Genomic DNA, 26,204 nt, shown 5'->3' with positions numbered 1-26,204 from the left:
AGAAAATCAGGGAGCAAATGCAGACCTGCTCCTGTCCAAATTGCATCATGCAAAGCACAAACCAGGCAGCAGGATTCCCCCCCATGCCTCCCAGTGTTCCCAGCAGGAGACAGGGTTGGGTGGTTTTCCTTTGCTGCTGGCTTTGCCTGGCGATTTGGGATGTGGCTGGGAGTTCAAGGGAGAATTTTTCCAAGGTGATGCTCTTTGCCATGTGAACACCCTGTCCTCACACTTCCTTCTCAACAGTTCTTTAGGGCCATCGCTGTCTTCACCTTGATACATCCTCTCCCAGACTCCTCATGCTTTTACACCTGCAAAGTTCCAATAGAGCCAACACTCCTGGGATTTTAATCTGTTTTTGAAGCTGCCCTCAGCCCCCACATCTCTCCCAAAGCATCCAAGGCTGTGTTTCCTCGAGCAAAAGGCTCCCATGGGAATCAGCACCCAGTGGATGCTGTTGGCTGAGTGACGCTGTTACGATGTCACCCCTGGACAGATGACCTTGAGCTGCCCCTGGTGCTGCTGACAGGCTGACCTTGGGTGTGAAGGGGAGGGTAATTTACCTGAGCTGGGCATTCGGGAGCCATTAGATGTGCAAATCAGCTGGGCTTTGCCATTCCCTTTCTCCAGGCTGGGATGCAACATGTTCATGTCCATCTCCTGGCAAGGACTTGTACAGCTCATCCCTCCTCCTTTGTTTTTATCCCCCCTCTGCCTGCTGGGCCTCTCTCCTGGATGAGGTGGAGTTGCAGATGGTGGGTGGCATGACTGGCTTCCCAGAGCTCTTGCAAACACTTTAGAGATCATTGAGGATTTATATTTCTTCCACCAGACTTTGACCATGATTTCTTCCATTTTGCTGGGCTGTAAAATTCATTAGAGACCCAACAGCAAAGTGATTGAGATGTCAAGCCAGGCAGTTGTGGGGTTATTTAATCGCTCAGATGTGCCACTTGCCGTTTAGGGGGACAACAGGAGAATATGAAATCACTGCGGTTCATTAGTGGAGGACTTGCACCCAGCTCCAGTAAAACCCACCGAGGTGGGCATTTAAATGGTCTTGGGTGTCACCAGTGAAAACCCACGCTGGTAAAGCCTGTTTATTTCACTTTTGGGCCCATCTTCTGTCACCTGGTGTTTTAAAGCCCTGTCTCCAGTCATTCCAACAGCCTGGCTACAGTAAATCACTGCCCGCTAAATCATGGCTGCCCAGGCAAGTGTTAACCTTGCTGGAGTGGAGCTGGTGTTGCAGGGGCTGCTGTTACAAAACACAATCAGGGAGGCTCTTGTTTTCCCTGGTGGCTGGCAGAAGAGGTGGGGAAAAGCTCTGCCATTCCCAGGGGGGTTGATTGACTATTTTTTCCCCCCCAGCCAGGTTCAGTGCAGCCCTCTGGGGTCATTAGCGCCGATTGAGCTCCTTGGCTCCGGGCAGGGTTTGGAGCTGCTGGGGAAGTGGTGGCAGCGGCGGATTCCCCGCTCCCGCCCCCCTCTCTCCCAGCTAATCACCGGAGCCGCTGGGCTCCAGGGCCGGCCAGCCACCGGCTCTGCTCGCGCCTGATTGCCGCCTCCCACCGGGCCGCCTCTTTAAAAGCCTGGGAAAGAACGTGGCCGGGCCGGGCAATGCCGACAATAGAGCTGTTTTCCGACTAAAGTCATTCAATAATAACTTGAAGTAGGTTTTTCCATTGGTTTTGCATTCCACTTTCGCGGCCCAGTGATTGCATCTCATGGAAGCCTTTGGTCCTTCACATTTGTCTCCCCCAAATCGCAAATCAGATCCCAATCCCAGGGCTCCCAGCAATTAGCTGTTATTCCCCTGGGACCTGAAGGTTGCCTTGAGGAAGGGATGTTTGGATGGCTGCCTAGTTAACACATGCAGGTTTTGGTGGCTCCAAAAATCAGTAGGATGCCAGGGCATGGCTCCCCACCTTGGAATTCTTGTACCAGTCTGAGCAGCCCGTGGCTGCCCAGTCAGCCCCAAGCAGCAACTGCATCTGCCTCACTTTCCTAGAAAACCGAAAAAAGCTAGGAAGCATATGGGAATCCTCCTTCTGTTTGCTTTCCCAAGCCCTAGGCATCTTGTTGGAGCAAGCCAGAGGAGCAGGCAGGGACGAGGCTCTGCCCGGTCACTCTGGTACCCTGACAGCTTTTTGACGTCCTGTAATTGCTTTCCTGCCACGACTCTTTTAAGCAGAGAGCTCCTGGCCAAAGCAATTTGTTCCCCATCAATTTTTATTTCCTGCTTTGTGCATGTGAGGGAGGGAAAACAAAGAGGGCAAAGGAGAACAAACAGAGCTGGGACCTGCTCCGGCAGCACCGTGCTGAGGGAAAGGTGGGAAGGGTTTGGCTATTCAGCCAGGCAGGACCTGGCAGCCCTGATCATCATTCCAATGCACTCTGCTCACCCCTGCAACCAACTTCCAGCTGTTCATCCCCGTCTGACAGTTTTGGGGGGAGGACTGCCATCCCAGGGGCTCCGTGGGGGATCTGAGCCACCTCGAAGGGCTCTTCTTGGTTCTTTAAGCCCTTGCCGACTCCTCCTGCCGTGCTCCCTGAAGCTGCTGTGAGTAGAGTTAATCTCCGGCAGTTTAAGGAGTCGTTGAGTGGGTCTGGCGGATGATGAATGTCTAAACCATTACCGGGTGAAGCTCCATGGAGCTGTTTAAAACGGAATTCTCCCATGTAAATTTCTGCTCCATCAATCCTGATGACATGTCAAACATTGCTATTGTTTCCCGAACAAATTGGACGACATGCCCTTTCCTGCAGATTTGCCCACGAGAGCAGAACCGCTCGCCAGCTCCTTGCTTTTGTCTCCGGCTCTGCCGGCCTGCGGGTGGGGAAGGGTGAATGTGATGGCCCTTGGTGGGACAAAAGGAGACACCCCAAATATTTGTGCTTGGGGGATGCAGGTGGATGGAGAGCTGGGCTGTGGGTATTTTTGTGTGATTCATGTGCTGGGTGCCCACGCCGTGCTGCAGCTCAGTAAATTAATCCTTTGGGTTATCCAGGCTTCCTCTTCTTGCCACTCTCCCAGAGTTTAACTGCACAAATGTGGGATTTTTTAGAAATGGTCTGCGGTGGTGACAGCTCATAAAAGTACAGATGTGGACCTGCGTTTTCATCCTGCCATTTTGCAGGCTCCAGTGGGCAAATCCCGCTTTAATATTCTGGGCAGGAGAGGAGAGCCGTAAAAGCCATTTGATTGCTTCTCCAGGTGGAACCCCAAGAAACTTCCAGCCAGATGCCTTTCCTCCCCGGGCTGTGGGAATGGATGCTTGCATGCTGGCAGGGAAAACCAGTCAGTGGTGGGGAAAAGCCACAGGAAAACAGCTGGTACCCAGGGATTGCTGACAGCTCGGGGGGACTTGGGGTGTTCTGCAGGCGTGTGCTCCCTGGGAGCCCGTGGCGTCGCTCTGCAAAGCGAGTGTGTGTCGCCTCCCCAGGGGCTTGAGCAGCTGAGCATCCTTTTTACCCTTAGAGGGGAAAAAGCTTGGTAATTCAGAAGCAGGCGAAGATCCCAAATTAAATATGCTGAGCGTGCATGGTTTGGCTTTTTTTTGCATGTTCTCTGTCACGCTCAACTAACCTGCTCCATTGCCCAGCATTATCTCCATGATGTTCAGTTGCCAGGAAAGCCATCCAGCCGGCCTCACCTTCCACCTCCCCTGGTATAAATCAGGGGCATTAATTAGCCCGGCTGGCGAGGTGGTGGATGGGGCAGAGTCAGGCTGTCATCCTCCTGGCTCCTTGGGAGAAGGGCTTTTTGCCTCACTGGCACTTTTGATGTCTTCACAGCTTGTGGTCCAGCCACCCTCCTGGCTCCCCTCTCCCCAGGGCTCCCATTCCCTCCTCACTAACCTTCTTTTAACCTTCCTCCTTCCCTATCTTTTTTTTTTTTCTCGTCAGAAGAAAATTACACTTTCCCAGTGTTGTCTGTCACTGCAATAAGCACTTAGGAGTGCAATTGTATGGGGCCAAATGAAGTGAATTCATTTTGCCCGTGCTTTCTGGTACTGTCAGACCCCCTGTAAATCATTATCTCATCACCAGCCCATCCAGGTGCATGGAAAATGCTTTTCTGGGCTCTGCTCTCGCACCAGCCACTTCGGAATTAATGGGACCGAGGGATTCACAGCAGTTGTGGGCACAGAAATAAGGGATAGGAGACATCCTGGCTGGAGGTTGAGGGCTGGCAGTGCTGAGGGTGCTCAAAGCGCTCAAGGATTTTGGGAAGAGAGGTCCCAAAAAAGGAGCTGGTGGCAGGTGTTAGGATGGGGGATTAAACCCAGTATGAATTGGCTGGGGTGGGCAGATGGTGGGTTGACCCCCCCTTCTCTCCAGGTGTTTCCATACGGAAAAGTTGCCAGGCTCTGCCTGGGGCGGAACACCTCCATGGATGTCCTCTGAGGGGGAAGACATACCCCAGAGGGACTTGTCCCCCAGGAGTGGGTGCTGCTCAGTCTCTGGGCATCTCTCCAGGCAGATTTCCACAGGTTTATTCCATTTTACTGAATGCAATTCCAATGCCCACGGAAAGGAAATCACATCATAGCAGTGGAGAGGAAAATCAGCAAAATCAGTAGGTCTGGAAGGCTGGATCCACCAGAGCACCCTTCGGCTGGCGTCAAGCAGCAGGAGTTCACTGCTCAGGCTGGGAAAATGTTTGGGGAGAAAAACTTAAATAATCCTATGTGTTTTTCATGCCTTTTGCTCTCTGTCACCCCGTGGTGTGGCAGGTGAGCAGCACATGGGGGCAAAGCTGTGCTCAAGCTCCTATTCCACTGTCAAGGGTAATCAAGGCCATCAATAAATCAGGAAGGTTTCAGGAACAGGCTGTGTTCCATGCCACTCCTAAAATACAGCCTTTTGCCAGTATCTGGACATAAAATGTGTCTTTGACCCTGCTTCTTCACAGACCTGTTGGTCTCTAACTAATCCAGACAGGACTCAATTTAGAAAATATACTGGGGGAGAAAAAGGATATTTTGGGTATTGCATTCCACTTTCCTCACCTAAAAATAAAATTTTCTGCTCCTTTTTCCTGCCGCCACTGATGCATATTTCATATATTCATTAGAGCAAAGACTTTAAAACACAAATAAATCTTGCCTTGCTCATCCAGAGCTGACACAGTGAGTTGTGAACACCTTCCCCAGAAGGTGCTGGTCATTTAGCCATGACCAGCCTGCTGCAGCTCTGGCAGCTGCCGGTGGAGTAGGTGCATCCCACAGCATCCTGAGCCACTCCATCCGCGGGAATGCAGCAGACTGCACCCCCAGAAGGGTTGTCCTTGTGGAAAGCAAGATTGAAATCACTTTCCTTGCTTTTCCAGATCTGTATTTTAGCCTGGGGGGCCATTCTGAAATGCAGTAGGTTTTTATTTCTCTACTCTTGTCATGGTTTGACACTGGCTGAACACCAGGCACCCACGACACCTGCTCACCTACCCTCCCCTGCTACAGCTGGGCAGAGAAAGGGAAAAAAAAAATTAATGAAGGATTAGTGAGATAAAGACTGGAAGAAAACACTCCTAGGGCAAAACAGGCTCAACTTAGAAGTACCAAGTGAGTACAAAATCAGAGGAGGATAATGAGAAGTAAAGCCCATAAAAACACCTATTCCCCCAACTCCTCCCTCCTTCCCACTGACAGCACAGGGGAACAGGGGGTGGGGGTTTGGTCAGTTCATCACCCGAGGTTTTCTTCTCAGAAATGAGAGAAGAGAGAGAAGTCAAGTCTTAAATCTGTTATCACCGAAGCGTTACCAACCTCTCTAATTGGCCCAGCTTTGGCCAGCAGCGTGTCCATCTTCAGAGCCATCTCTGGATGAGAGCATTGGCTCTGCTGGACATGGTGGAAGCTTCCAGCAGCTTCCCACAGAAGCCACCTCTGTGCCCCCCGCGGCGGGGGGCCCCCCTCGCTACCAAAAACCAGGCCATGCAAAACCAGCTCAGCTCTAGAATGCACAGGGAAGGATACAAGCTGTGGCTGTGGAGTCCCAGCTTTCTGCCTTCATGGGGACAGGATGGATGGCCCTCAAGAATTATCCATGGAGACTTTATTTCAGGTGTGCTTCCCAGGTTAGCTTAATGTGTCAGGAAAATGAGTAGGTGTAATGTTTCCCAGTGCCAAAGGTTTTGGGAGCAATGCTGAGGAATGTTGGTGGAGGGCTGTTAGCTAGAGCAGGCTGGGAGTCAGCGATGAGCAGGGGAGCGCAAACAGCCCCAGCCCTGCGGCTCTTGGGGGATAAATGGCAGCACACAAGGTCTGCAGTCGTGTGTTCAATGCAACATTTCCATAAATACCTTCATTTATTAATTAGCTTTTATATTTTCCAGGCAACTGACAATGATGTGGGCTCATATGGGAAAGTCAGTTATTTCTTCAGTGATGACCCTGACCGGTAAGTGTGACTGACTGGCAGGAGTTTGATCCTCCAAAATCCTCTTCTAACCTCACTAGGCAGTCACAGGGCACTTAAAGGCACTGGTTATGTCCTATCTGTGAGATGCCCTATGAACCCCTGTCTATGCTGTCTCCCAGAGGGGTGTGTTCAGCACGTGCCTGATGCTCAGCATGTTTAATTGTTTTGCTGAGTTGGGACCTGCAGGTGCCAGCATTGCTTGAGACCAGTAAATGGTTTCGCAGTGAGTTGCCATCCCTGGAGCCACACCTGTCGTGGAAAGTTGGGGAATATACCTGGGCTGCCCAGAAGAACAGATCTGGGGGCCTCTGCACCCATTTTCTCTGCCTGTGGAGCAGCACTGAGGGTTTCTCACTGCTCAGCTGTGCAGAGGTCTTCAAAGTGTTCTGGGACCTAATATCCCTCAGAAAAGCGTCGTGAACTTCACGCTGTCAGGCTGCTGCCTCTCCATCTCCACTGTGTGGTCACCAAGGCTTTTTGCCCTTCCTTTGCTGTCCCCTCAGTTTCTCCCTGGACAAGGACACGGGTGTGATCCTCCTAACAGCTCGGCTGGACTTCGAGACCACACAGCGCTACACCCTGACCGTCATTGCCCGGGACGGCGGCGGGGAGGAGACAACAGGGCGTGTCAGGATCAACATCCTTGACATCAATGACAATGTCCCCACCTTCCAGAAGGAGGCCTATCTGGGGGCCCTGCGGGAGAATGAGCCTTCTGTCACCCAGGTGGTCCGGCTCCGGGTGAGGGACTGGAGTGACTCCTCGGCTTGGGGTGTGCAGCAGGGAGACAGGAGTGGGATAGAATCACAGAATGGTTTGGGTTGCAAGGGACCTTAGAGCTCAGCCAGTTCCAACCCCTCGCCATGGCCAGGAACACCTTCCACAAGATCAGGTATCTCCAATCCCCATCCAACCTGGCCTTGGACACTTCCAGGGATGGGGCAGCCACAGCTTCTTTGGGCACCCTATGCCAGGGCCTCACCACCCTCACAGGGGAGAATTTCTACCTAGTATCCAATCTAAACCTCCCTCTGTCCATTTAAAATGATCAGTGCCTCTGATGGGTTTAACAAATATCTTCCAAAGCAGGTCACATCAGTTTCCTTCTTGCATGAGAGAAGCAGGTGAGAGCAGGCTGGTGTACAGACCCCCTCGGGGCCCCTGATGGGCACACCTCCCTCCATCACTTTTCCAGTCTCCTGCAGCTCCCATCCCCTCAGCTCTTTCCCTGGCACAGCTCCCATGCCCATGTATTCCCTCTGCTCACACCCTAGGCATCTGATGAGGACTCCCCTCCAAACAACCAGATCTCCTACAGCATCGTACAGGCGTCTGCCTTCCGTGACTACTTCGACATCATGGTGTCGGAAGGGTACGGAGGTAAGTGCTGATCCTGGCACCACAGGGCTGCCCCTGAGCATGCCCGCATCCTGCTCAGTGCATGAGTGCTCCCCTGACCCCCCCGCTGTGCATCCTTCCAGTGATCAGCGTGAACCACCCCCTGGACTATGAGCAAGTAGCCAACGGGGTCATCTACCTGACAGTGATGGCCAAGGATGCCGGCAACCCACCGCTCAACAGCACCGTCCCCGTCACCGTCGAGGTGTTTGTAAGTACAGTCAGTGCTTGACATTTCTCTTGTGTTTCCCTGGAATTGCTCCATAGCAGCGCTATTAATTCTTCAATAGCCCAGCAAGACTATCCCACCCCATGGATGTGGATGTGTGGATTGCACATGTCTCGTATATGTGTCATGCATGTGTCATGCCACAGCTAACCACGGGGCGAGGAGCAGAGCAGGACTGGTGTGGAAATCCCTCTGGAGGAGGGGTTCCTGCTGGGAGACACAAAGCATCACAGCATTCCTCAGGAAGATCAGATCGGCATGTCACTTTGAGGCACATTGTGGTTTGAGGAAGTCTGGAGGGAGGTATCAGTGATGGAGACAGTTTGGTTGATAACATGTCAGTCTCGCAGCTGTGGGATCTATGCTGGGCTGATGGCAGTGTCAGTCTGGGAAGGTGAAGGAGATAAAGCCAACGATACTCTAGGATGGGAATGAAGTCCCATGAGCATGTCTCTCCTTCAGATCCCTCACTGTGCTCGAGAGAGGGGGAACAGGGTAATGCCCAGGGAGTTAGTGGTGGTTAAATACATCCTTTCCACACTGTGCTTTTGACAGCATAAATACCTCTTTTTCAAGACCACACTTCAGTGGGTCATCTCCCCGTGTTGGGTCTGTATGCTGGCAGGGTTTAAGCAGCTGTCACTTTTCCCACTCTCAACCAAAGGGAATTTCTCTCAGCTGCAAAAGAAAAGAAATAAAAGCCAAAGACTAGGAAGAAAATGAGGGGGAAGTGTTTTGTGACAGCACTTGAGGAACAAGAGCTGTGAGAAGGCAGAACCAGAGCGAGTGTGGAGGGAGGTAATTTTTTTTCATCCTTTGGTTGTTGGTTTTTAATAAAGAAGTCAAACTCGCCTTGTAGATTTCCCATTAGGGGACAATACGCTTTTGTAGAGGGAGTCGCCGAGTCAGAACTAATAGTGCGCGCCGCGCCAGGATCCCAGGAAATAGCACCGCTAATAAGTTTCTGCCTCACTCCCTGCCACTGACGCCCTGCTCAGAGCGATGAGCCGGCAACTCACGGCATGCCTGTGCCTGGAGGAGAGGGGTTGTGTGCTTAGTGTGAGCATCTGCCACTCTCAGCATCCTTGGAGACGGCGGGGAGTGATAGGACAAGGGGAATCAGCTTCAAACTGGAGGAGAGGGGAGGTTTAGGTTGGATATTAGGAAGAAAGTCTTCCCTGGAGTGTGGGGAGGCCCTGGCACAGGGTGCCCAGAGAAGCTGTGGCTGCCCCGTCCCTGGAAGTGTTCAAGGCCAGTTTGGATGGGACCCTGAGCACCCTGGGATAGTGGAAGGTGTCCCTGCCCACGGCAGAGGGTTGGAACAAGGTGAGATTTAAGATCCCGTCCAACCCAATCCATTCTAAAATTCTATAATACAATGGCTGTCTGAGGGTGAGGTTGTAGGGAGGAAGGCTGAGGGTCAGGAGGACACAGGAAGCTGGTTTTAGCTGGTTAGGTGAGTAACCTCTTTTGTGGGAGTGGAAGAGTGCTGGATTCTGTCTGACATTGCTGCAGGTGCCCTGGGGAGCTTTGGAGCTCCTGTTGCTGAAGTGGGAAATGTCCTTCTCAAGTAGAAGGCAGGTGCAGTCCAGCTCAGGCCAGATGGAGAGCCAGCCAGAAGCAAACCCCGGGTCCTTGGGACCATGCTTGCCGGGCCGTGGCCTTGCTGAGCATGGCCTGATGATCTCAGGAACATTAATGACACAACACAGCATCTGCTCTGGCTCGTGTCCACCCAGCTGGAGCACAGCACAGCTCAGCCCCATCCAGCTGCATGTGGATGCACACTCAACCTCGCCATTGCCTTTAACCTGCCCAGGCCTCCTGGGTTTGCCCTGGATGACCCCCACCCATCCCTGGGAGGAGGAGGAGGAGGAGGGATGGTGAGGACATCACTGGGACAGGCAGCAATTTCCTCATTACCCTCAGAGGAGGCGCTGGGAAAGCTGAGTGACGCAAAAGCTGATTAAAGACCACCTGCTTCCAGAAGGGAAAGGAGGGGCTGGCAATTTAATTGCAGCACGATGGGCATCGTTGGCACGTGAAATTGCTTCAAATCTCAAGTTCGGTGGCAGCAGGAGCAGCTGAGGTCCATCAGTGGTCTCAAGGTAGAAAATGTTTCCAGAGCAGCCCCAGGGAAATGGGAAGGTCCGTAACAGTGTTTTGATGTCCTGGCAGCTCTGTTCTTCCCTCCATAGGCAGTTGGGTTTGGTTCATTTAGGGAAGATTCTTAACAATGTTTAAACAGCATTTAAAGCCCCCTGGAGGGAGCTTTAAACCAGTCCAAAATCTGTTTTGAGGGATGTTTCAAGCAATTGCTCCTACTTGGTTTCTCCAAGATGGCCATGGTCACTGGCAGAGACAGGCTTGGAGGGAGAACATCAGGATGCAGCTTCCCCCTCAAAAATGCTGCAGCTGCCCTCTCTGCAAACACCCACAGCATTCCTCCTCTGGAGGGAAGGCATCCAAAGCTCAGCAGCTCCCCTGGTCCAATTTGCCTCATGGCCTTGTGGCCAGGATGACCTGGAACACTAAGCCACCCCTGTACTGCAGGGAGGGAGGAACAGATCTATGCATGATGCTGTGGTGCTTCATGTGGTGCCTGAGGCTTCCCAGGCTTGTGGTAGAGTCAGGAGCAGCTCAGAAGATGCTCCTCTGTCAGTGGTAGTGGTTCCTCAGCCCTGTGCTGGGTGATGAGGTGGTGGAGTAGTCGGTACCATCCCCGCTGCAGGGCTCAGCAGAGTCACTGACAATCATCTCACCTCAACCTCAGCTGCCTCTACAGCGAAACCCTGTGCTCAGTGCCCTGTGCCTTCCCCCAAGGCCACCTTCCCCTCACTGGCATCATGAACTGGTCACACCTTAAGATGCAGATGCCCAGGACCATCCCCATACCAGACTTTTGCAGCTACTTGACCATTTTGCCTTTTTCCCAACCAGCCTCTCGACCTTCTCTTTGCTTCAGGATGAAAATGACAATCCCCCCATGTTCAGCAAGGCCTCCTATGTGATAACCATCATGGAGGACATTATGGCAGGTACAGGGCACACCCCTTCTCCTTTTCTGGGCTCCCAGGAGGGCCCTGGGTATTTTACAGCCAGAGTGGGGTGGGTGATCCCTTTTTGGGCCAATAAAGCCTGATAAAGTCTCATAGCTGTGGAGTCTGGGAGTTTGGCCACACTGTGCGTGTGCAGGAGAAGGGACCCCTTGGCTGGGAGATCTGCAGGAGCACTGTGGGGACACAGGGCAGTTCTGGCTCATCCCAGTTGTCATTTCTGCCTTCCCCAAGGAGCCACAGTGCTGTTTCTCAATGCCACGGACATGGACCGGTCCAGGGAGTACGGGCAGGAGTCGATCATCTACTCCCTGGAAGGCTCCTCGCACTTTCGGATCAATGCTCGCTCAGGTGAGCCTCTGGACATGCTCTGCCCTTTTCCTTTCAGCTCCCTTTTCCACCCCCACCCTTCCCTTGTCTCCTCCAGTCAGCCTACTTAGGAGACCCACGATTTAGGGGGTTCACCAGATTTCAGCCACCGCCACTTGCTCAGTCACCCTGGGAGCTTCAGCAGAGGCATCCATGGCAACTCAGCTCTCGAGCCTAAGAAAAGGCTTGGCCATGAAGGTTCCTGTTAGTTAAGAAGCTGCCAAGGTCCATCTATTTGAATTTAAAAAAGGGCCCATTTGTGGACTGTCCTGACATTGGTTTTAAGTGTTTCTTTTTTAACCTTGTCATCTCCTGTGGCTGCAGGAGAAATCACAACAACATCTTTGCTAGACCGGGAGGCCAAATCTGAGTACATCCTCATAGTCCGGGCAGTGGATGGAGGCGTGGGGCACCATCAGAAGACAGGCATTGCTATGGTGAGTGTGGGAGGAATTTCCATCTCCTCAAGCCACTGGTGCCGGGATTGTGGAGAGCTGCAGTGTTTCATTTTCCCTGTGCGAAGAGCACACAATGGTCCCTGCCCTCTGCGCTACCCCCATTGCTGCTCACAAGGACCAACAATTTCAAGGTGGTGTAGACCTTGAAATCAGCTTGCTTTCCTGGAAAACCAGTCACACAGGAGCCACTTGACTTTCCAGAGCCTGTGGATGTGGTAGAGTCCTATTTCACCTGCAGAACAGCTCCCTTTGTTCAGCTCCCTTTGTTCCTTTTGAGAAGGGGCTTACTTGGAGAGCCTGCCAGTACGCTTAGTTATTTCTTAGTCTGTTCACGTGCTGCCTGGGTCAGGGGTTTCCAGCCGGTCTGGAATGCCTGTGCTCCTGGGAAGGTTCTGGTGGAGCTGCAGGTTGAAGCCTCGTGCTTTGCCTTGCCCTTTGTAGGCCTCAGGGAACCCCATTGTTGGCAAAGCATTTGTAAAACTCTTCAGAAGTATCAGGAGGTCAAAAGCCAAGGATCCATCCCTGATGGACTTGATGATCTTAAAGGTCTTTTCCAACCTTAACTATTCCATGATTCTCTCACCATTCATGGCATCACATTTCTTTGGACATTTCATACCATTTGGGTTCTCCTGCTCCTGGGATGCTTGGTTGGGTTGCAGGAGAGATGTCCCACACAACACAGGGCGATGCAGAAAAATTTGTGGTTGTGCTGAGGAATATCCCTAAAGTAATTGTCTCTCCTGCCAAGGACCATCAGGCGGTCTGTGGTAGCAGACTGGAAGCTCCCTATGGAGCCTCCCAGAGACATGTGATGGCCTTGGCCGGGCACCAGCATGGCCTGTGGAATGCTGACATCTCCTCTGGGGCTCCAGATGGGATTATGTTCTCCTAACAGCCTTGTTAAAAGGCAGAACAAGGGGAGAAAAAAATGACTCCTGATTCCTAAAATGTTAAAGAATATTAAAACTCAGTGAGATGAGGGCAGCTGAGTAAGTTTGTCCTTGGGATATACACCTGGCACTCAAAATAATCATTTTTGATCGGGAGTAAACATCCATTCAGGGACCTTGCAAGGTCCCCAGGTGATGTAAAGCACCTGGGCTGCTCAGAGTAGTGGGGGTCAGCAACCTTCCTCAGGGACCACCGTGCTGCCTTGGCTTGTCCCTGGAGACTGTGGTGTCCAGAGTGGCCTCTTCTACCACGGGGTGGCACCAGCAGCTCAGCCTGGTGTGACAGCGGGACACAGTGGCTTGGGAGCAGAGAAGATCCCAGGAAAAGCTCCACTGGGACCCCCTGCTTCCCTCAGACACCTGCAGGCTGGGGTGAAACGAGTGCTGTGAGGAGGTGAGAGACTCCCAGGTAGCAGAATGCATCCCACAGGCTCACTGCTGTCACTGAGGTGCCATTTGTCACACCGGAAATGAAGACAGGTAACACTTCAGGGCACCATCCTTGCCCCTGCTCTTGTCTTCACACCTCCCACTCCCTGTTACCATACTCTCTCCTGGTTTCTCATTTATTCTTTTTTTTTCTGTTGCTTTTTGCCAGTCAGTCAGATTTTTCCTTCCTTTCCTGCCACATTCCCACTGATTTTCATTCCCCTTCCCATGAAGGAGCTGCTTGAAGACACACCTTGTGCCATGTGGTAGTTCTTAACTCTGATAGGTACACAGGAGCAAAACCCAGTTTGGCTATGCCAGGGAGCCTTGGCTGTGAAGTTGCAGGATGTTGATTTTTTGCAAGGTTTCTCTCTGGAGGGTGAACATAGAATCACAAAACCCTGGAATAATTTAGGTTGGAAAAGGTTTCTAAGATGATCAGGTCCAGCCATTCCCTCAGCGCTGCCAAGCCCAGCACTAACCTATGTCCCCAAGTGCCACAGCTTCACATCTTTTAAATCCCCTGAGGGATCGTGACTCGGGCATGGCCTGAAACACATGTTGGGTACATCCAGGGGACATTCCACACCTCAGGAAGCTGTACCTCCTGAAGCAGCTTTGCTTCCTTGCACTCTCACAGGTGAACATCACACTGCTGGACATCAATGACAACTACCCCACCTGGAAGGATGAGCCATACTTCATTAACCTGGTGGAAATGACTCCCCCCAACTCAGACGTCACCACGGTATGTGTGAGGCAAGGTGATGGCTGTACGAAAGGATTGGCTGGAGCAGGGGGTCACCTCCAGATGGGTGTCACCTCCTAACTGGTGTCACCTGTGTCACCTTCAGTCCAGCACCATCTTGCAGAATTCCATTTACAAGCTTACTCCCGAGCCTCTCTGCTGCTGACCATCCCCTGTGTTCCTTCTCCCTGCTGGGATATTTTTTTTCCTCTCCAAATTGTGTGGATTTTGGCCAAATCCTCCTTTTCTTAGCCTCGCCTGCGACCTCCTTCAAGGACCTCTCTGAAAGACTTTGATTTACAGCCTTTCAAGTCCCTCTGGTGAAATAAAAGAGAAGGAGAGGGGGAGGCTTCTATTCCATCACGCCGAGAGAAAAATGACGGGAACAAAATGGAAAATAAATGAGGGAAAAGTGAAGAGAATCCACAAAATCATATAAGAAGGAAGGCTGCAAAAAAAAAAGAGAGATTTTTGAAGGAGGAGAAGGGTCTGGCAGTGCTGCCTGAGCCAGAGCACAGTGGTTTTGTCTACTTCAGCCCTGCTGCTCAGCGCCAGCTTGAAGTCATCTTGCCTTTGTCATCCCAATTAGTTGCTGGGAAAATAATTATTTTGTCACCGATCTGATGTAAATTCAGCTGCAGGACAAGCAGCGGGAGCTGGGGAAGTTATGAGGGCAATGAAATCGGGGTGTTTTTTTAATGTAAATGTCCCCTGTAATTAAAAACATCACAGGGAGAACAATAAAGCACAGAATATCTGGCATGGAGGAGAACTCCACCAAGGAATTATTCCCAGCATCCCTGATGTGGCAGCACAAGTTCCTCAGTTTGCCTCTTTGTCCTATTTATTTTATTTTTCTGAAGGGTCCTCGTTTCTTAGCTGGTTTTATTCAAAAGAAGGAAAATCCAGTTTGATTGCTGCATGTTTGTGTCTTGCCATGCCATTACCTCCTGTGCTCACAGGCCAGTTTTGGGGAGATTTAACATCACAGCAGAGGTCTTGAGGGTGCAAAATCCCTACAAATATCATGGAAATACAGAGCTGGATGGAGGGAGAACTTCTTGCTTCTGCTGGTGCAGGGAGGCCAAGCTTAACACGGGCGAATCTCCGGAGGGACTGCCCGCAGGAATTAATTCCCAGCACTCTGCTGTAATTTTGTGCTGTTCCCCCTTGGCAGGTGGTGGCTGTTGACCCAGACCTGGGGGAGAATGGCACGGTGGTGTACAGCATCCGGCCCCCCAACAAGTTCTACAGCCTCAACAGCACCACGGGCAAGATCCGCACTACGGGCGTGCTGCTGGACCGGGAGAATCCCAATGCCCAGGAGGCCCAGCTCATGCGCAGGATCGTGGTGTCTGTCACTGACTGTAAGCTTCCATCCCACACTGATTGTTTTCACTTCCCCAGCCTGATTTTGCCTTTATGACAATGTCTCTTCTATTTTCTGTTCTCCTGTTTTGAGCGTGTTTCTGACGTTAACAAATGGGAGTAGCTTTAAACCTGCTGTTAAAACAAACCAGAAACCCCTCAAAACGTGAGTGCAGTCATTCATGTAGCAACCCTGACAATAAGTCTGGGAGGCAGGAACTCTCCCTCCCATCAGCCTTGCTCCATTGGCATCCCAGAAAATCAATTGAGCAGGTGAGGGAAGCAGAGCTGATGGGTTTTTCTCTGGAAATAGTACACCAGGGGAACTTCTTAGGAAAAAAGGTAGATATATGAAGATAGTTTTTTATTTTCAGATAGTGGTAGGACAAAGGGGAACGGTTTTAAACCAAAAGAGGAGAGCTTGAGATTAGATGTTGGGAGGAAATTCTTTACTCAGAAGGTGGTGGAACAGGTGCCCAGACCAGAGAAGCTGTGTCTGCCCCATCCCTGAAAGTGTCCCAGCCCAGGTTGGACGGGGCCCTGAGCAACCTGGTCCAGTGGAAGGTGTCCCTGCCCATGGCAGAGGGTTGGAAGTAGATTATCTGTAAGGTCCCTTCCAACCCAGACCATTCCAGGATTCTGTCTAATTGTCCATTACTGGCAGATCATCCATGACAAATCAGGGCCATCACCCCATCCTGCACTACTGTCTGCACAGGGGGTGAGGGCTCCTTTTTAGGAGAAACGGGTGGAAGCACCTCAAGTGTTAACCTTGAGACCCCGTTCTTCTGCAGGTGGGAGGCCACCCCTGAGAGCCACCAGCAGTGCCACAGTTTTTGTCAACCTGCTGGACCTGAATGACAATGACCCCACTTTCCAGAACCTGCCCTTTGTTGCTGAGATTGCCGAGGGCCTTCCCGCAGGCTCCTCTGTCTTCCAGGTGAGCGTGTCCCGTTGCTGCCATTCCTCACGCTGGGAGCTGCTGCTGTCACTGCCATTGCTTCTGCAAAGCGGGCTAGCCGTGCATCCTCTCCCTCCTCTCCCTCTTCTCCATCCTCTCCATCTCCTCCTCTTTGCCATCCTCTAGCAATGGAACTGGGGGGATGCAGAAGGGGTTGTGCATCTTTACTCCATGGGCTCACTCCCGGCAGGGAGGGCCATTTCATCCCAGCATCTCTGGGGACAAAGGCACTTGGGGTTTATGTACCGTGACTTCCATTGCCAGGAGATGATCAGGGTGCTCTCCCCACCAGGTAGTGGCCATCGACCTGGACGAGGGCCCCAACGGGCAGGTGTCATACCACATGCAGGTGGGGATGCCCCGCATGGATTTCCTCATCAACAGCACCAGTGGGCTGGTCACCTCCACGGCCGTGCTGGACAGGGAGAGGATCCCTGAGTATTACCTGCGGGTGGTGGCCAGCGATACCGGCGCGCCCGCCAAGAGCTCCACCAGCACCCTCACTGTCAAAGGTGGGTGCACCGAGAGCCCTCCGGTCCCTCAGTGATAAGGACACCTCACTGCAGGAAATGCAGTTTCTGTGAGAGACACACTGAGGCCTGAAAACAGGATCCTGTCTGGCTTTGTGAACAACAGGACATAGGGATGGCTCCCATCCCCACAGGCTTTGTGTCTGCTATCAACACACTGCAGAGATGGGGAAAACGTGGTGTTTCTGGCAGGGCCCCCAAATTCTCTGTTGTTTTTTCTGCATTCCCCCATCCCCAGTGTTGCTTTTTCTTTTGCTTCAGCATGTGATTCCCATCAGCTGCGTGTCTGGACAGCCCACGCAATCCCAGTTCAGAGCTGGAGCCTTATTGCATGGCCTGTCTTTAATTTAATGCCTTGCTATTTACTGGCTTCATGCAAGCCTAGTGCTGAAAAAGGATAAGTGTCATCTGGAAATAAACTGACCCTGGATTGTCCTCAGGCCTGAGTTTGGAAAAGAAGTTCCTGGTCCTGTACCTTCAGAGCTCTCTGCCATGCCCCAGGAAATACTGAGCTTATATTTAAGCCCCAGATTTTCCTTTGAATAGGGATGGAAACAGGCTTGGTGAAAATACTAACTTGAATTTTCAGTGATGTAATGGTTTTTTGGCTGTGAGGAGTGTGATCTGTGTGTATCAGAGACAACAAAATACAGCCTACAGCCACTCTGGTGGCACCCTCACTGCACAAATGGCGGGGAGAGTCAGGCAGAGCATTCCCTGGGATGCTGAGAGCAGGAGGCAGGAGGTTTGGGAGCACAGCAGAATCAGCCTGGCGTCTGCAGGAGGGGCAGCCCTGGCAGGACACTTAGCTCTGCTCCTCCTTTTCAGTTCTGGACGTGAACGATGAGAACCCCACCTTCTTCCCAGCCATCTACAACGTGTCCCTGCCCGAGAACGTGGCCCGGGATTTCAAAGTGGTCCGGCTCAACTGCACGGATGCCGACGTCGGGCTGAACGCTGAGCTCAGCTACTTCATCACAGGTGAGAGCCCCATGCAGAACGGGAGCTTTGGGTGCAGGAAGGCACAGGCTGCCCCAGACCTTGGGCAGGGTGTCAGCGCTGCCTTTCCCAGCCCCTCCAAACCTTGTCTGGCATCGCCCTCTGCTGAACAACCCTGCTTGGCTCCCCACCGTGCTGACCACTCTGCTGACGCCCAGCATCCCTAGAAAAGCATGAGGATGTGCAGAACACAGCTAGGGAGCAAGGGCTGGGGTGGCATTCACGAGTGTTTATGGTTGGAAGCCATAAATGGAATTTTGGGGCATTTTTGTATCCCCATGGGCAGGTGGGGTTGGGTGGGCAGCAGTGCCACCTGGGCAGTGTCCAGCTCACTCCGCAGCTGCAGCACCTGCAGCAGGAGGCTGGGGAATCCCCTGGCCACTGTTTGACTTGCAAACCGCACATTGAGCCCTCAGGAAGAGGGTAAAAACAGAAGTGTCACCAGAAAGTCATTTTTCCCACAATAGCAGCCTGGTGTTTCATGTCATGGCCCCTCCGACCTCTCCCCATGTGAAACGGGGTGTGTTGTCCCACAGATACCACAGCTCACATGCAAAGATACCCCAGTTTGCTTCCAAAGCATTCAGAAAATTGTCTGGCTCTTACATGATTCAGCTTTTCCTAGGGCCATTGGATTTTTCCTGTGCCATGAGGCAGAGGGAAAGGTGCTCTGCCTGGGATAAGACACAAAACTATCCTTGCACAGCTGGGCTGATGCCATGCCCAGGCTGCAGAATCCAAGGAAATGGTCTCAAGTTGCACCAGGGAACGTTCAGATTAGATATTGGGAAAAATTTCTTCACTGAAAGGGTGGAACAAGCTGCCCAGGGAAGTTGTGGATGCTTCATCCCTGGAAGTGTTAAAGGTCAGGTTAGACAGGGCTTGGAGCAACCTGGTCTAGTGAAAGGTGTCCCTGCCCATGTCAGGGTGTTGGAACAAGATGACCTTTAAGGTCCCTCCCAACCCAAACCATTCCAAGTTTCTATTCTATTTGTCCTTTGCTGCAGGTGGGAACCAGGATGGCAAATTCAGCGTCGGCTTCAGGGACGGGGTGGTCAGGACAGTCGTGAGTCTGGACAGGGAGACCGTGGCATCCTACACACTGATCCTAGAGGCCATCGGTAAGGATTTCCCAGGGATCCTGTGGGAAAGTGCCACACAGCCACATGTGGTGGCCGTGCACGTGTCAAGCTCCCTTGCAGGTGTGTCAGAGGGGCAGCAACCTCCAAGGTACTCTACAAACCTGAGCCTGTGCTTGGTGTTAACATTACACAGCCCACGTGAATTAATATGTCCTGGTTCCATCATGACTCTTGCAGATGGGATATTCACCTCTCAAGTTTGCCCAGCCCCAGGGCTCTCCCTTTCACCTGGGGAAGGCAAGGCCTCCTGTTTCTGAGAGGCTCCACACTGTCCAGGGCAGCCCTCCACCCAAAAATGCCAATGCCACAGCATTGTTCCCCTCATGCCATGCCAGCCCTTGGCTCTGTGGCTGCTGATTGACCCTGAGCCTCCTGGCACAGGCAGAGGGCCCGTGTGCCAAACTCAGCTTGGCTGTCATCCCCAGAGCTTTATAATGATGTGCCTGTTCACAGATGACTTGGATATCCCTTTTGAAAGGAGAAATAAGTGGCCTGGACAGAAATGTTGGGGGCACAGCATTGCAGGTGCCACAGGGGCTGTGCAGGGATGCCGCACTGCCTAGGCACACAGGACTGGATCCCAAGGGCCACAGGGTCTGTTCTGCCCCTCCAATGGGGATCACACTGCCTGTGTTTTCCCAGATCCCACAGCCTCCAGATGGGTGGGTTTAGCGCTCCCTGCAAAACAGGCGTGTTGAAAAATCCATGCTTCCCAGTGCCTCATCCTTCCTGGCAAATCCAAGAGCTGTGCTGCCATGTCCTTGTCAACTGAACATCAACCCATCCGGGTGCTCTTTGACTGTGAGCTGAGCTGCAGCTACGGAAAACTCATCAGGCTGTCTTCATCTCCCAAATCCTTGGCCTCCAGCAGTCCCTTCACTTGGTATATGGAATTGCAAATCCTCTATAATGACTAGTTGCACTTCCAGCCTCACTTGGCTCCATGGGAGAGCTTGGGGTGGTTTGGCTTTTCCTTTTTCTTTTGGAATAGGAAGGGAAAAAAACCCCTAAAAACCCATGGTTCAATGTAGGATTTGAAAGCTGCAAAAAGATGAAGTGTTTTGGTTTAGAAATCTTGATCCTGTTATTTCAGCAGCCATGGGCTGAGCACCACCTGTGCAAGGAGGAGGTGACTGAACCTCCCTCCCTCACCTTTCTCTCCCTGCAGACAACGGCCCCACCGGGAACCGGCGCACCGGGACTGCCACTGTGTACGTGACTGTCCTGGATGTCAACGACAACAGACCCATCTTCCTGCAGAGCAGCTATGAAGTCAGTGTTCCCGAGGACATCCCAGCTGCCAGCAGCATAGTGCAGGCATGTGGCTCTTCCCCTGGGACCCTGGGCTGGGAGATTGGAGTCCCCCACTAACTGTGCCCTGACCGTGAGCTGCTGGAAGCCCAGGACAGAGATTGTCTCTCTCTGTCAGTGGTCTGTTCCCCGGGGGCAGGGAGAGATGTGCTCTCACTCATCCACTCCTCTGCTAGTCCAGGCTGTGAGTGCCAGGGAGAAGGCAGCAAAGAACAAGGAAAAATTAAGGAATTCACCCCTTTTCTGCAGGGGGTGAGAGGAGAAGAGCCAAACCCTGTGCTGGCGAGGCCACTTTGGCTACCTCTCTGCGTTCTCCCTCCTCCCAAACAGAGATCTCCATAGGGAGGGAGAAGAGTGCCTGCAAAGAGATGCTCGGCGAGGGGGGGAAAACCCTTGGAGAGGGAGAAAAGCATTTGGACTTTGCTTTCATTTTTGTTCCTCTTTGAGGGAGCAGTGGGCAGAGCTGAATGGCTCAGTGAGCACCGAATGAATGTGGGCATTCACACGGGCTCTGGGGCCTTCCAGCATCCCTTCAAACCCAGGGCTCTTCTGGAGCGGGCGCCAAAGGCTCTTTGCAGAGGGCCCTGGGAAGGCTCCTCCTGCCTTCAATACCTCTCCCGGCACAGGGAAAGGGGCGGCTTTGTCCCTGGCTGTGGCAGGCAGGATGAGTCACCGGCAGAGAAGAAAGGAGCCTTTTGCCTCCTGCAACAAAGGTTTGCGGGGAGCCCTGTGTCTGCTGGGGCAGCCGGTCCCCAAGGAATCCTGTGGTTCCTCATCCATCACCTGTTGTGCCGTGGCACGGTGTACATGATGTCTCTGGGATCAGGCATCAGCCTGCAATCCCAGGATGGAGGTGTGTCCCTTGCATGGGACTCCTAAAACTGAGCCGATTTGGCAAATCGAAGGATGGAGGGAACTTGAGTCTGACTGGCATCAAAGTGCCTGTTCTTAGAACCTTCCCAAAAGAGGGGGATGTCCTTGGAAGTCCGTGGCAAAGGAGGGGAGGTATTTGGAGGAAGTTGGTTTTGCACAGAACAACATCAAAGAGAAACAGAAATGAGCCATCACTTGGCTTTAGTTTAATTTACACCTTCAGTGTGAACCATTTGTACAGAAGGTCTCTCCCTTCAAGTGCATCCCCACATCCCCAGGGCAGCAGGAGGATTTCTGTATGTTTCCCCATCCCTTTCTCCCTCAACCAGGCAGACCAGGGCCAGACAGCAGGAATGGGAATGCACTGACCACAGCAACCCACAGCTGACTGTGTGGGGAGGGGCGTGACAGGGACCAGGCAGCACGTGGGGACACGAGCCTCCTTCCACCTGCTCTGGAGTACAGCTTGTGGGGAATTCTCCACTGAGGATTGCTTTTTATGGAGCAGGTTTGCTCTGGGATGCCCCTCTTTAGGTAGCCAGGTTTCTCCCGCTCCCTTGCAGGCTGTTTGTTCAGGTGGAGCACAACTTGCATAATGTTTTCCAAAAAAAATGAAGCAGCAGGATCTTTTTGGACTGCCCGGTGGTGGGTGCGTCTGGGTGTAGTTTGGATGCCTCCACTTTCCCTGGCAGGAAGCAGTAACCTGGAAAGCATTTGGGAACCTGACATTGCAAAACCTCCTGTCTCCTCACAGAGCCACTGCCTGGAAATGAGTTGCTCAAAGGGTCTCTGCTGCATTGCCCAGGATACCAAGGGATGCTTGAGAAGGGAACTGAGCCAAAAGCTTGGGAATGAGTAGCAGGGCAAGATCACATTTTGGTGGACTCCATGATGTCCCAGTCCTGGCTGGTGGAGAAGCTTCTGGGACAGGCAAGCTGGCTCTGAGACACTAGCTGGCTCCTCCTGAAGCTGCTGATGGAGCACCTCCGGGAGCCCAGATGCTTCCAGAGCCTCAGCTGGGGCTCGCTGGCATCCATGGGGTGGTGGGGCAGGCACTCCTGGGGGCCAGAGAGGGACCGGCCCAGAGCCGCTGGCTTGCAGAGGGTGACAAAGATGAGGAAGGTGGCCAGGACAAGGAAGATGCAGGTGAGCCCGACGATGATGGGCATCCAGTCTGTCACCTCAGGGGATGCAGCACTGGGTGGGACCGGCTCCGTGGTGGAAACCAGAAGCCCAAGGAGAGGCCGGGTGGGAGAGGTCCCGTTGCCAGCGTCCGCTGTGCTCATCTTCCCTGCAGTGCAAGGTGATACAGAGAAGTGGCACAGGTGATTACCCCGTGGAAGCTGGACAGCCAGCCACCCTCTGGTTAAACTGATGGATGCTTGTCATGCCTTGATGTCCAGGATTCTCCCAGCCATGTTTTCAGTGACACGGGGGGACAGGAGGTCTCCATCTGCTTTGCCAGGAGGCAAAGCACAGAGGTGGTGGCATTGACACCTGCAAAGTATCACCCTGAAGTGAAGTGCAAAACCACCTGGCAAAGAAATCTACCGCTATTTACATGTGGTACCATGGCCCCTGGGAGGACACCTTCAGGGAGCACACACCTGTTGCATGAAGATTTTCTGGAAGAAATAAATATTCATGTACTACAGAAAGTTCAAAATCCTCCCCCCAGGCTGCTGAGGTTTGGTTCTTCTCTATTCCCCAGAAATGTGGGCTTGTTGAATTGGCTGTCATTTGGGGGTTTTGTGATTATTCCCCCAAAGAAATTGGATAGTTGGTTGAGCCTGTACCCTGATAAGCTGTAGTATTGTACAAGCTGTGGTATTGTACTAGCACTGTCTTTATTGTTTTGCAGGGGTGAAGTGTAACACCCTCACCCTGCTTGTGCCAAAAATCCTCATGTCAGGCGTTTTGCTGACCTGCTTTCAGGCTCAGACATGTCACAGGTGATGCAAACCAGCTTCCCAAAGTGTCAGCAGTGAGAGCTCTAACCTAACACCTGGTGGAGACTGTCCTCTCCTTTCACTGCTGGGTCAATCCTCCCAAGAGCAGCTTGCACCCATTTTTTTGCTCACATGCACCCCCCCAGCCACAGACAGGCTGTGCCAGAGGCTGGCATCTCTCCAGATGGAGATAAAGAGATGAAGGCTGGGGAAATCCTGTTTGTGCCAACCCTCGGCAATGCCCTTGGTGCTCCACTCCGTACGCTGGAGGTAAAGCTTTATTATGCTGACTTTCCTGCAGAGATGTGGGAGAGCTGTGTAACTTCTCTGTGGCTGGGCAATCTCCTGGTAAACTTGGATTTGGATTGAGCCAATCTAAAACTAAGATCTTAGGAGGGGAAAGGGAGGGCTGCAGGGACTGCCAGGGTCTCTGGGTCTGCTCTTGCAGCCGCCATGCCAAAGTCACACACACAAGGTGTGTGTAAGGCAGCAGCCAAACATTCACCATAAAACATTCCAAAAAGTGGAGAAAAGACATCAGTGGCATGGTTTTAATCACTAAGGTTGTATTAACCTGCTCATAGCTTGGGAGTCTTTGGGGAGATGGTGCTGTTTCCATGGGTCTGAGCCAGGTCTGTGCCTGGAAAATGAGAAGTGCAAAAACAACTGGGTCAGTGTTTGAGAGGGTGAATCCCTGTGTGTATTCCAGGCAGTCCCAGGGACTGGGCTTCTTGTCACCTCCTCCAAAGTGAGGTTTTCCCCTCTCTTCACCTCAAAAGTATTTTTTTATCCTTAACTAGCTCCATCCCTTCCCCTCAGCTTTGGGAGCAGAGCAGCAATCCCAAGGACCCCCTGCTCCATGGACAAGCTCCTCTGTGCTGTCCAGGCACAGAAACCAGCAGGCAGGGCTGCAGTGTGTTCCACACCAAAGGCAGCCTGAATCAAGGTTTCCACGGCTACCTTAATGCTGGCATTTACGGACTGCGTGTGTTCAGCTTGGTGACTTTATATTGTTCCTTAAGAGCCAGCCAAGAGGCGTGGACAATTCATTCAGGCTGTTCTTGCTCCCTCGGTCATGGCTGCAGAGTTTGTCTTTTAAATTCACTTGACAGTGTTCCGTAGAAACCCATCAGGAGGGATCACACTGGTGTTTTCCCAGGCTTTTCCAGCCATGCTCTGTTCTCCTCTTGCTTCCCATCCAGCTTCTCCTCACACCCAGCTCAGCTGGCAGAGCTGGGCGTTCAGGGAAGGTCTGGGCTTTCACAGCATTGCCCCATCCCAGCATCACTCTCCCACCCAGGCCCCATATTCTTCACCCTGGCGGGTTAATAAGAGGTTTGCCCACCCTGGAAATGCCCTCCAGAAGGGACATCCCTGCCTGATCAGCTCCAAACATGACACATCCCCATGAGCACTTGGGACCCAGCACTGGCCACGAAGCAGATGAGGATCAGAGGGAAAAAAGAGAAATTGCAAAAGGTAAAATGTCCCTGAGAAAGGTGGAAAGGAAGAAGAAAAAATGATTCTCATGCATAAGCAGCAGAGAAGGTTATTCTGCCCAGAACCAGGCACTGCTCCCTGGCCTGGCCCAGCTGCCTAGTTTGGCAGGAGTTTTTCCATATGCTCTCCCTCCCTTTCTTCAAACTCCCGCACAGAAAAGGCTGTTTTCAGGCACTGCCTGTGACACAGCTCCCATGAAAAGCAGCTCTCATACCCCTCCCTATCTTGCTTAGCAACACTTTTCCTGAAGCTCCCTAGCTTTTCCCAAAGTACTAAGTCTTTCCACCCACCTGCAGGAGGAGGAAATGCTGGACAGTACGAAACACCCGGCTTCCTGACCCAGATGGTTGGGTTCCAGGAGCAGAGGGCTCCGAGTGCTGCTGCTCCCTGTCACCCTCACTGTTAAACGGCGGAGCTGCATCCACAGGGCTTTCCCTCTCTCCCTTCCTTGGGAGAGACAGAGCAACGCGACTGGGAATGGATGCCTGACCTCACGCCCACGCAAACTTTGCATCCCCACCCACTTTCAGCCCTTTCCCCAGGCTGAGGGCAGCAGCTCTGCAGCCGGGGGGCTCCGTCTCACCCCTTGGGGTGACCTAAGGGGCCGACAGCGGCTTTGCCGCGGGGTTTGGGCTCCCTACCTCTCACCAGCCGGCCGAGCCCGGGCTCTGCCTCCCGCACTCCCGCCTTGCCGCGTCTCCCTCGGCGCTCTGCCGGCTGCCAGCCCCCTCCTCCCTTTGGGGAGGGTGGGACAGAGGTGGCACCAGGCTGGGGACAGCCTGAGCGACCAAAGCCGAGGGGCCCTGAGCCCCTTCCCGGGCTTTGCCAGCGCTGCGGTGCCCCAGAGCTGCGTCCCTTGCTGGGGGTTGAGCCCCCTGGGATGTGTTTCCCCAGGATTTGTCCCTGTAGGATGACTGAATGGTCGTGGGCTGAGCCCCCTGTGATGGGAGGGGTGGCACCTGCCCTCCACATGCCTGCCCCCCCTTTTCCCAGAAAATCTACTTTCCCCCCATTGTTTTATTGCCCCTCCTCATCCTTTTCTGACACCTTTCCAGTAGCTTGGAGGGGGATTGAAAGGGGGCTGTGACAGGCTGGCTGTGCCTGCAGCCCACTCTATAGCAGAGGGATAAAATAGGCTGGAGCTCAGCTCAGCTGCACATGGTGCCTTCCACCTGCAGCAGAAAGAGCTTTTCTCCCACTGCTTGCACTCCAGTGCCATTGTTGTCCCGACTTTGGGACAGTCTGTCAAAGTACCACCTTTCCTTTGGGACCACAGCGGGTCAAACCAGCAGCAGCCGTGCTTTCCTTAGGCTGCAGGGTGGCAGGAGCACATGTTGCTTTAATGCAAACTACTGATTTTTAATAAAAAGCAAATGCCTGGGCTGACTCATATCACCTAGTTTATGGACCAGAGCTTCATGCTTGGGGTGAGCTGGGAAGAGGATGGCCCAAGGGGTGTTTGCAAGGTGCAATTGGCTCATCCTGAAATGCATTCTCCTGGGCAT

General features: G+C 52.7%; 2 protein-coding genes across 16 annotated transcripts in view; one reads left to right on the top strand and one right to left on the bottom strand.

Moving 5' to 3' along the window:
* CUNH10orf105 (chromosome unknown C10orf105 homolog) overlaps positions 1–25,616 on the bottom strand; it is a 42,785-nt gene extending 17,169 nt beyond the window's left edge. Inside the window, exons 1-2 of one of the 3 annotated variants that reach the window (XR_006016940.1) lie at positions 25,341–25,604; positions 8,618–8,731 (exon numbers count right to left, since the gene is read on the bottom strand). Coding sequence is in view for 2 of the 3 variants with exons in the window: in XM_042033522.1 (XP_041889456.1) it covers positions 22,120–22,536 (417 nt within the window). In the remaining variant the exon portion in view is untranslated. Of the gene's footprint in view, positions 1–8,617; positions 8,732–21,434; positions 22,542–24,989; positions 25,306–25,340 lie in introns of those variants that run through there. The other 2 variants (XM_042033522.1, XM_042033523.1) reach the window with 2 other exon arrangements.
* CDH23 (cadherin related 23) overlaps positions 1–26,204 on the top strand; it is a 181,895-nt gene that overhangs the window by 114,091 nt on the left and 41,600 nt on the right. For 10 of the 13 annotated variants that reach the window (XM_042033492.1, XM_042033493.1, XM_042033491.1 and 7 more), the window contains 14 exons: positions 6,341–6,405; positions 6,930–7,167; positions 7,701–7,806; positions 7,908–8,035; positions 11,019–11,091; positions 11,344–11,460; positions 11,803–11,915; positions 13,959–14,066; positions 15,244–15,433; positions 16,229–16,374; positions 16,688–16,907; positions 17,754–17,906; positions 18,932–19,045; positions 20,235–20,383. In XM_042033492.1, coding sequence (XP_041889426.1) covers positions 6,341–6,405; positions 6,930–7,167; positions 7,701–7,806; positions 7,908–8,035; positions 11,019–11,091; positions 11,344–11,460; positions 11,803–11,915; positions 13,959–14,066; positions 15,244–15,433; positions 16,229–16,374; positions 16,688–16,907; positions 17,754–17,906; positions 18,932–19,045; positions 20,235–20,383 — 1,920 coding nt within the window. Of the gene's footprint in view, positions 1–6,340; positions 6,406–6,929; positions 7,168–7,700; positions 7,807–7,907; positions 8,036–11,018; positions 11,092–11,343; positions 11,461–11,802; positions 11,916–13,958; positions 14,067–15,243; positions 15,434–16,228; positions 16,375–16,687; positions 16,908–17,753; positions 17,907–18,931; positions 19,046–20,234; positions 20,384–26,204 lie in introns of those variants that run through there. The other 3 variants (XM_042033501.1, XM_042033498.1, XM_042033503.1) reach the window with 3 other exon arrangements.

This window comes from Corvus kubaryi, unplaced genomic scaffold (assembly GCF_017639235.1).
Source record: "Corvus kubaryi isolate FWS band 111438036 unplaced genomic scaffold, C.kubaryi_AGA036_p1.0 37357, whole genome shotgun sequence".
Lineage (NCBI taxonomy): Eukaryota > Metazoa > Chordata > Aves > Passeriformes > Corvidae > Corvus > Corvus kubaryi.
This window is presented reverse-complemented; position numbering and strand designations above follow the sequence as displayed.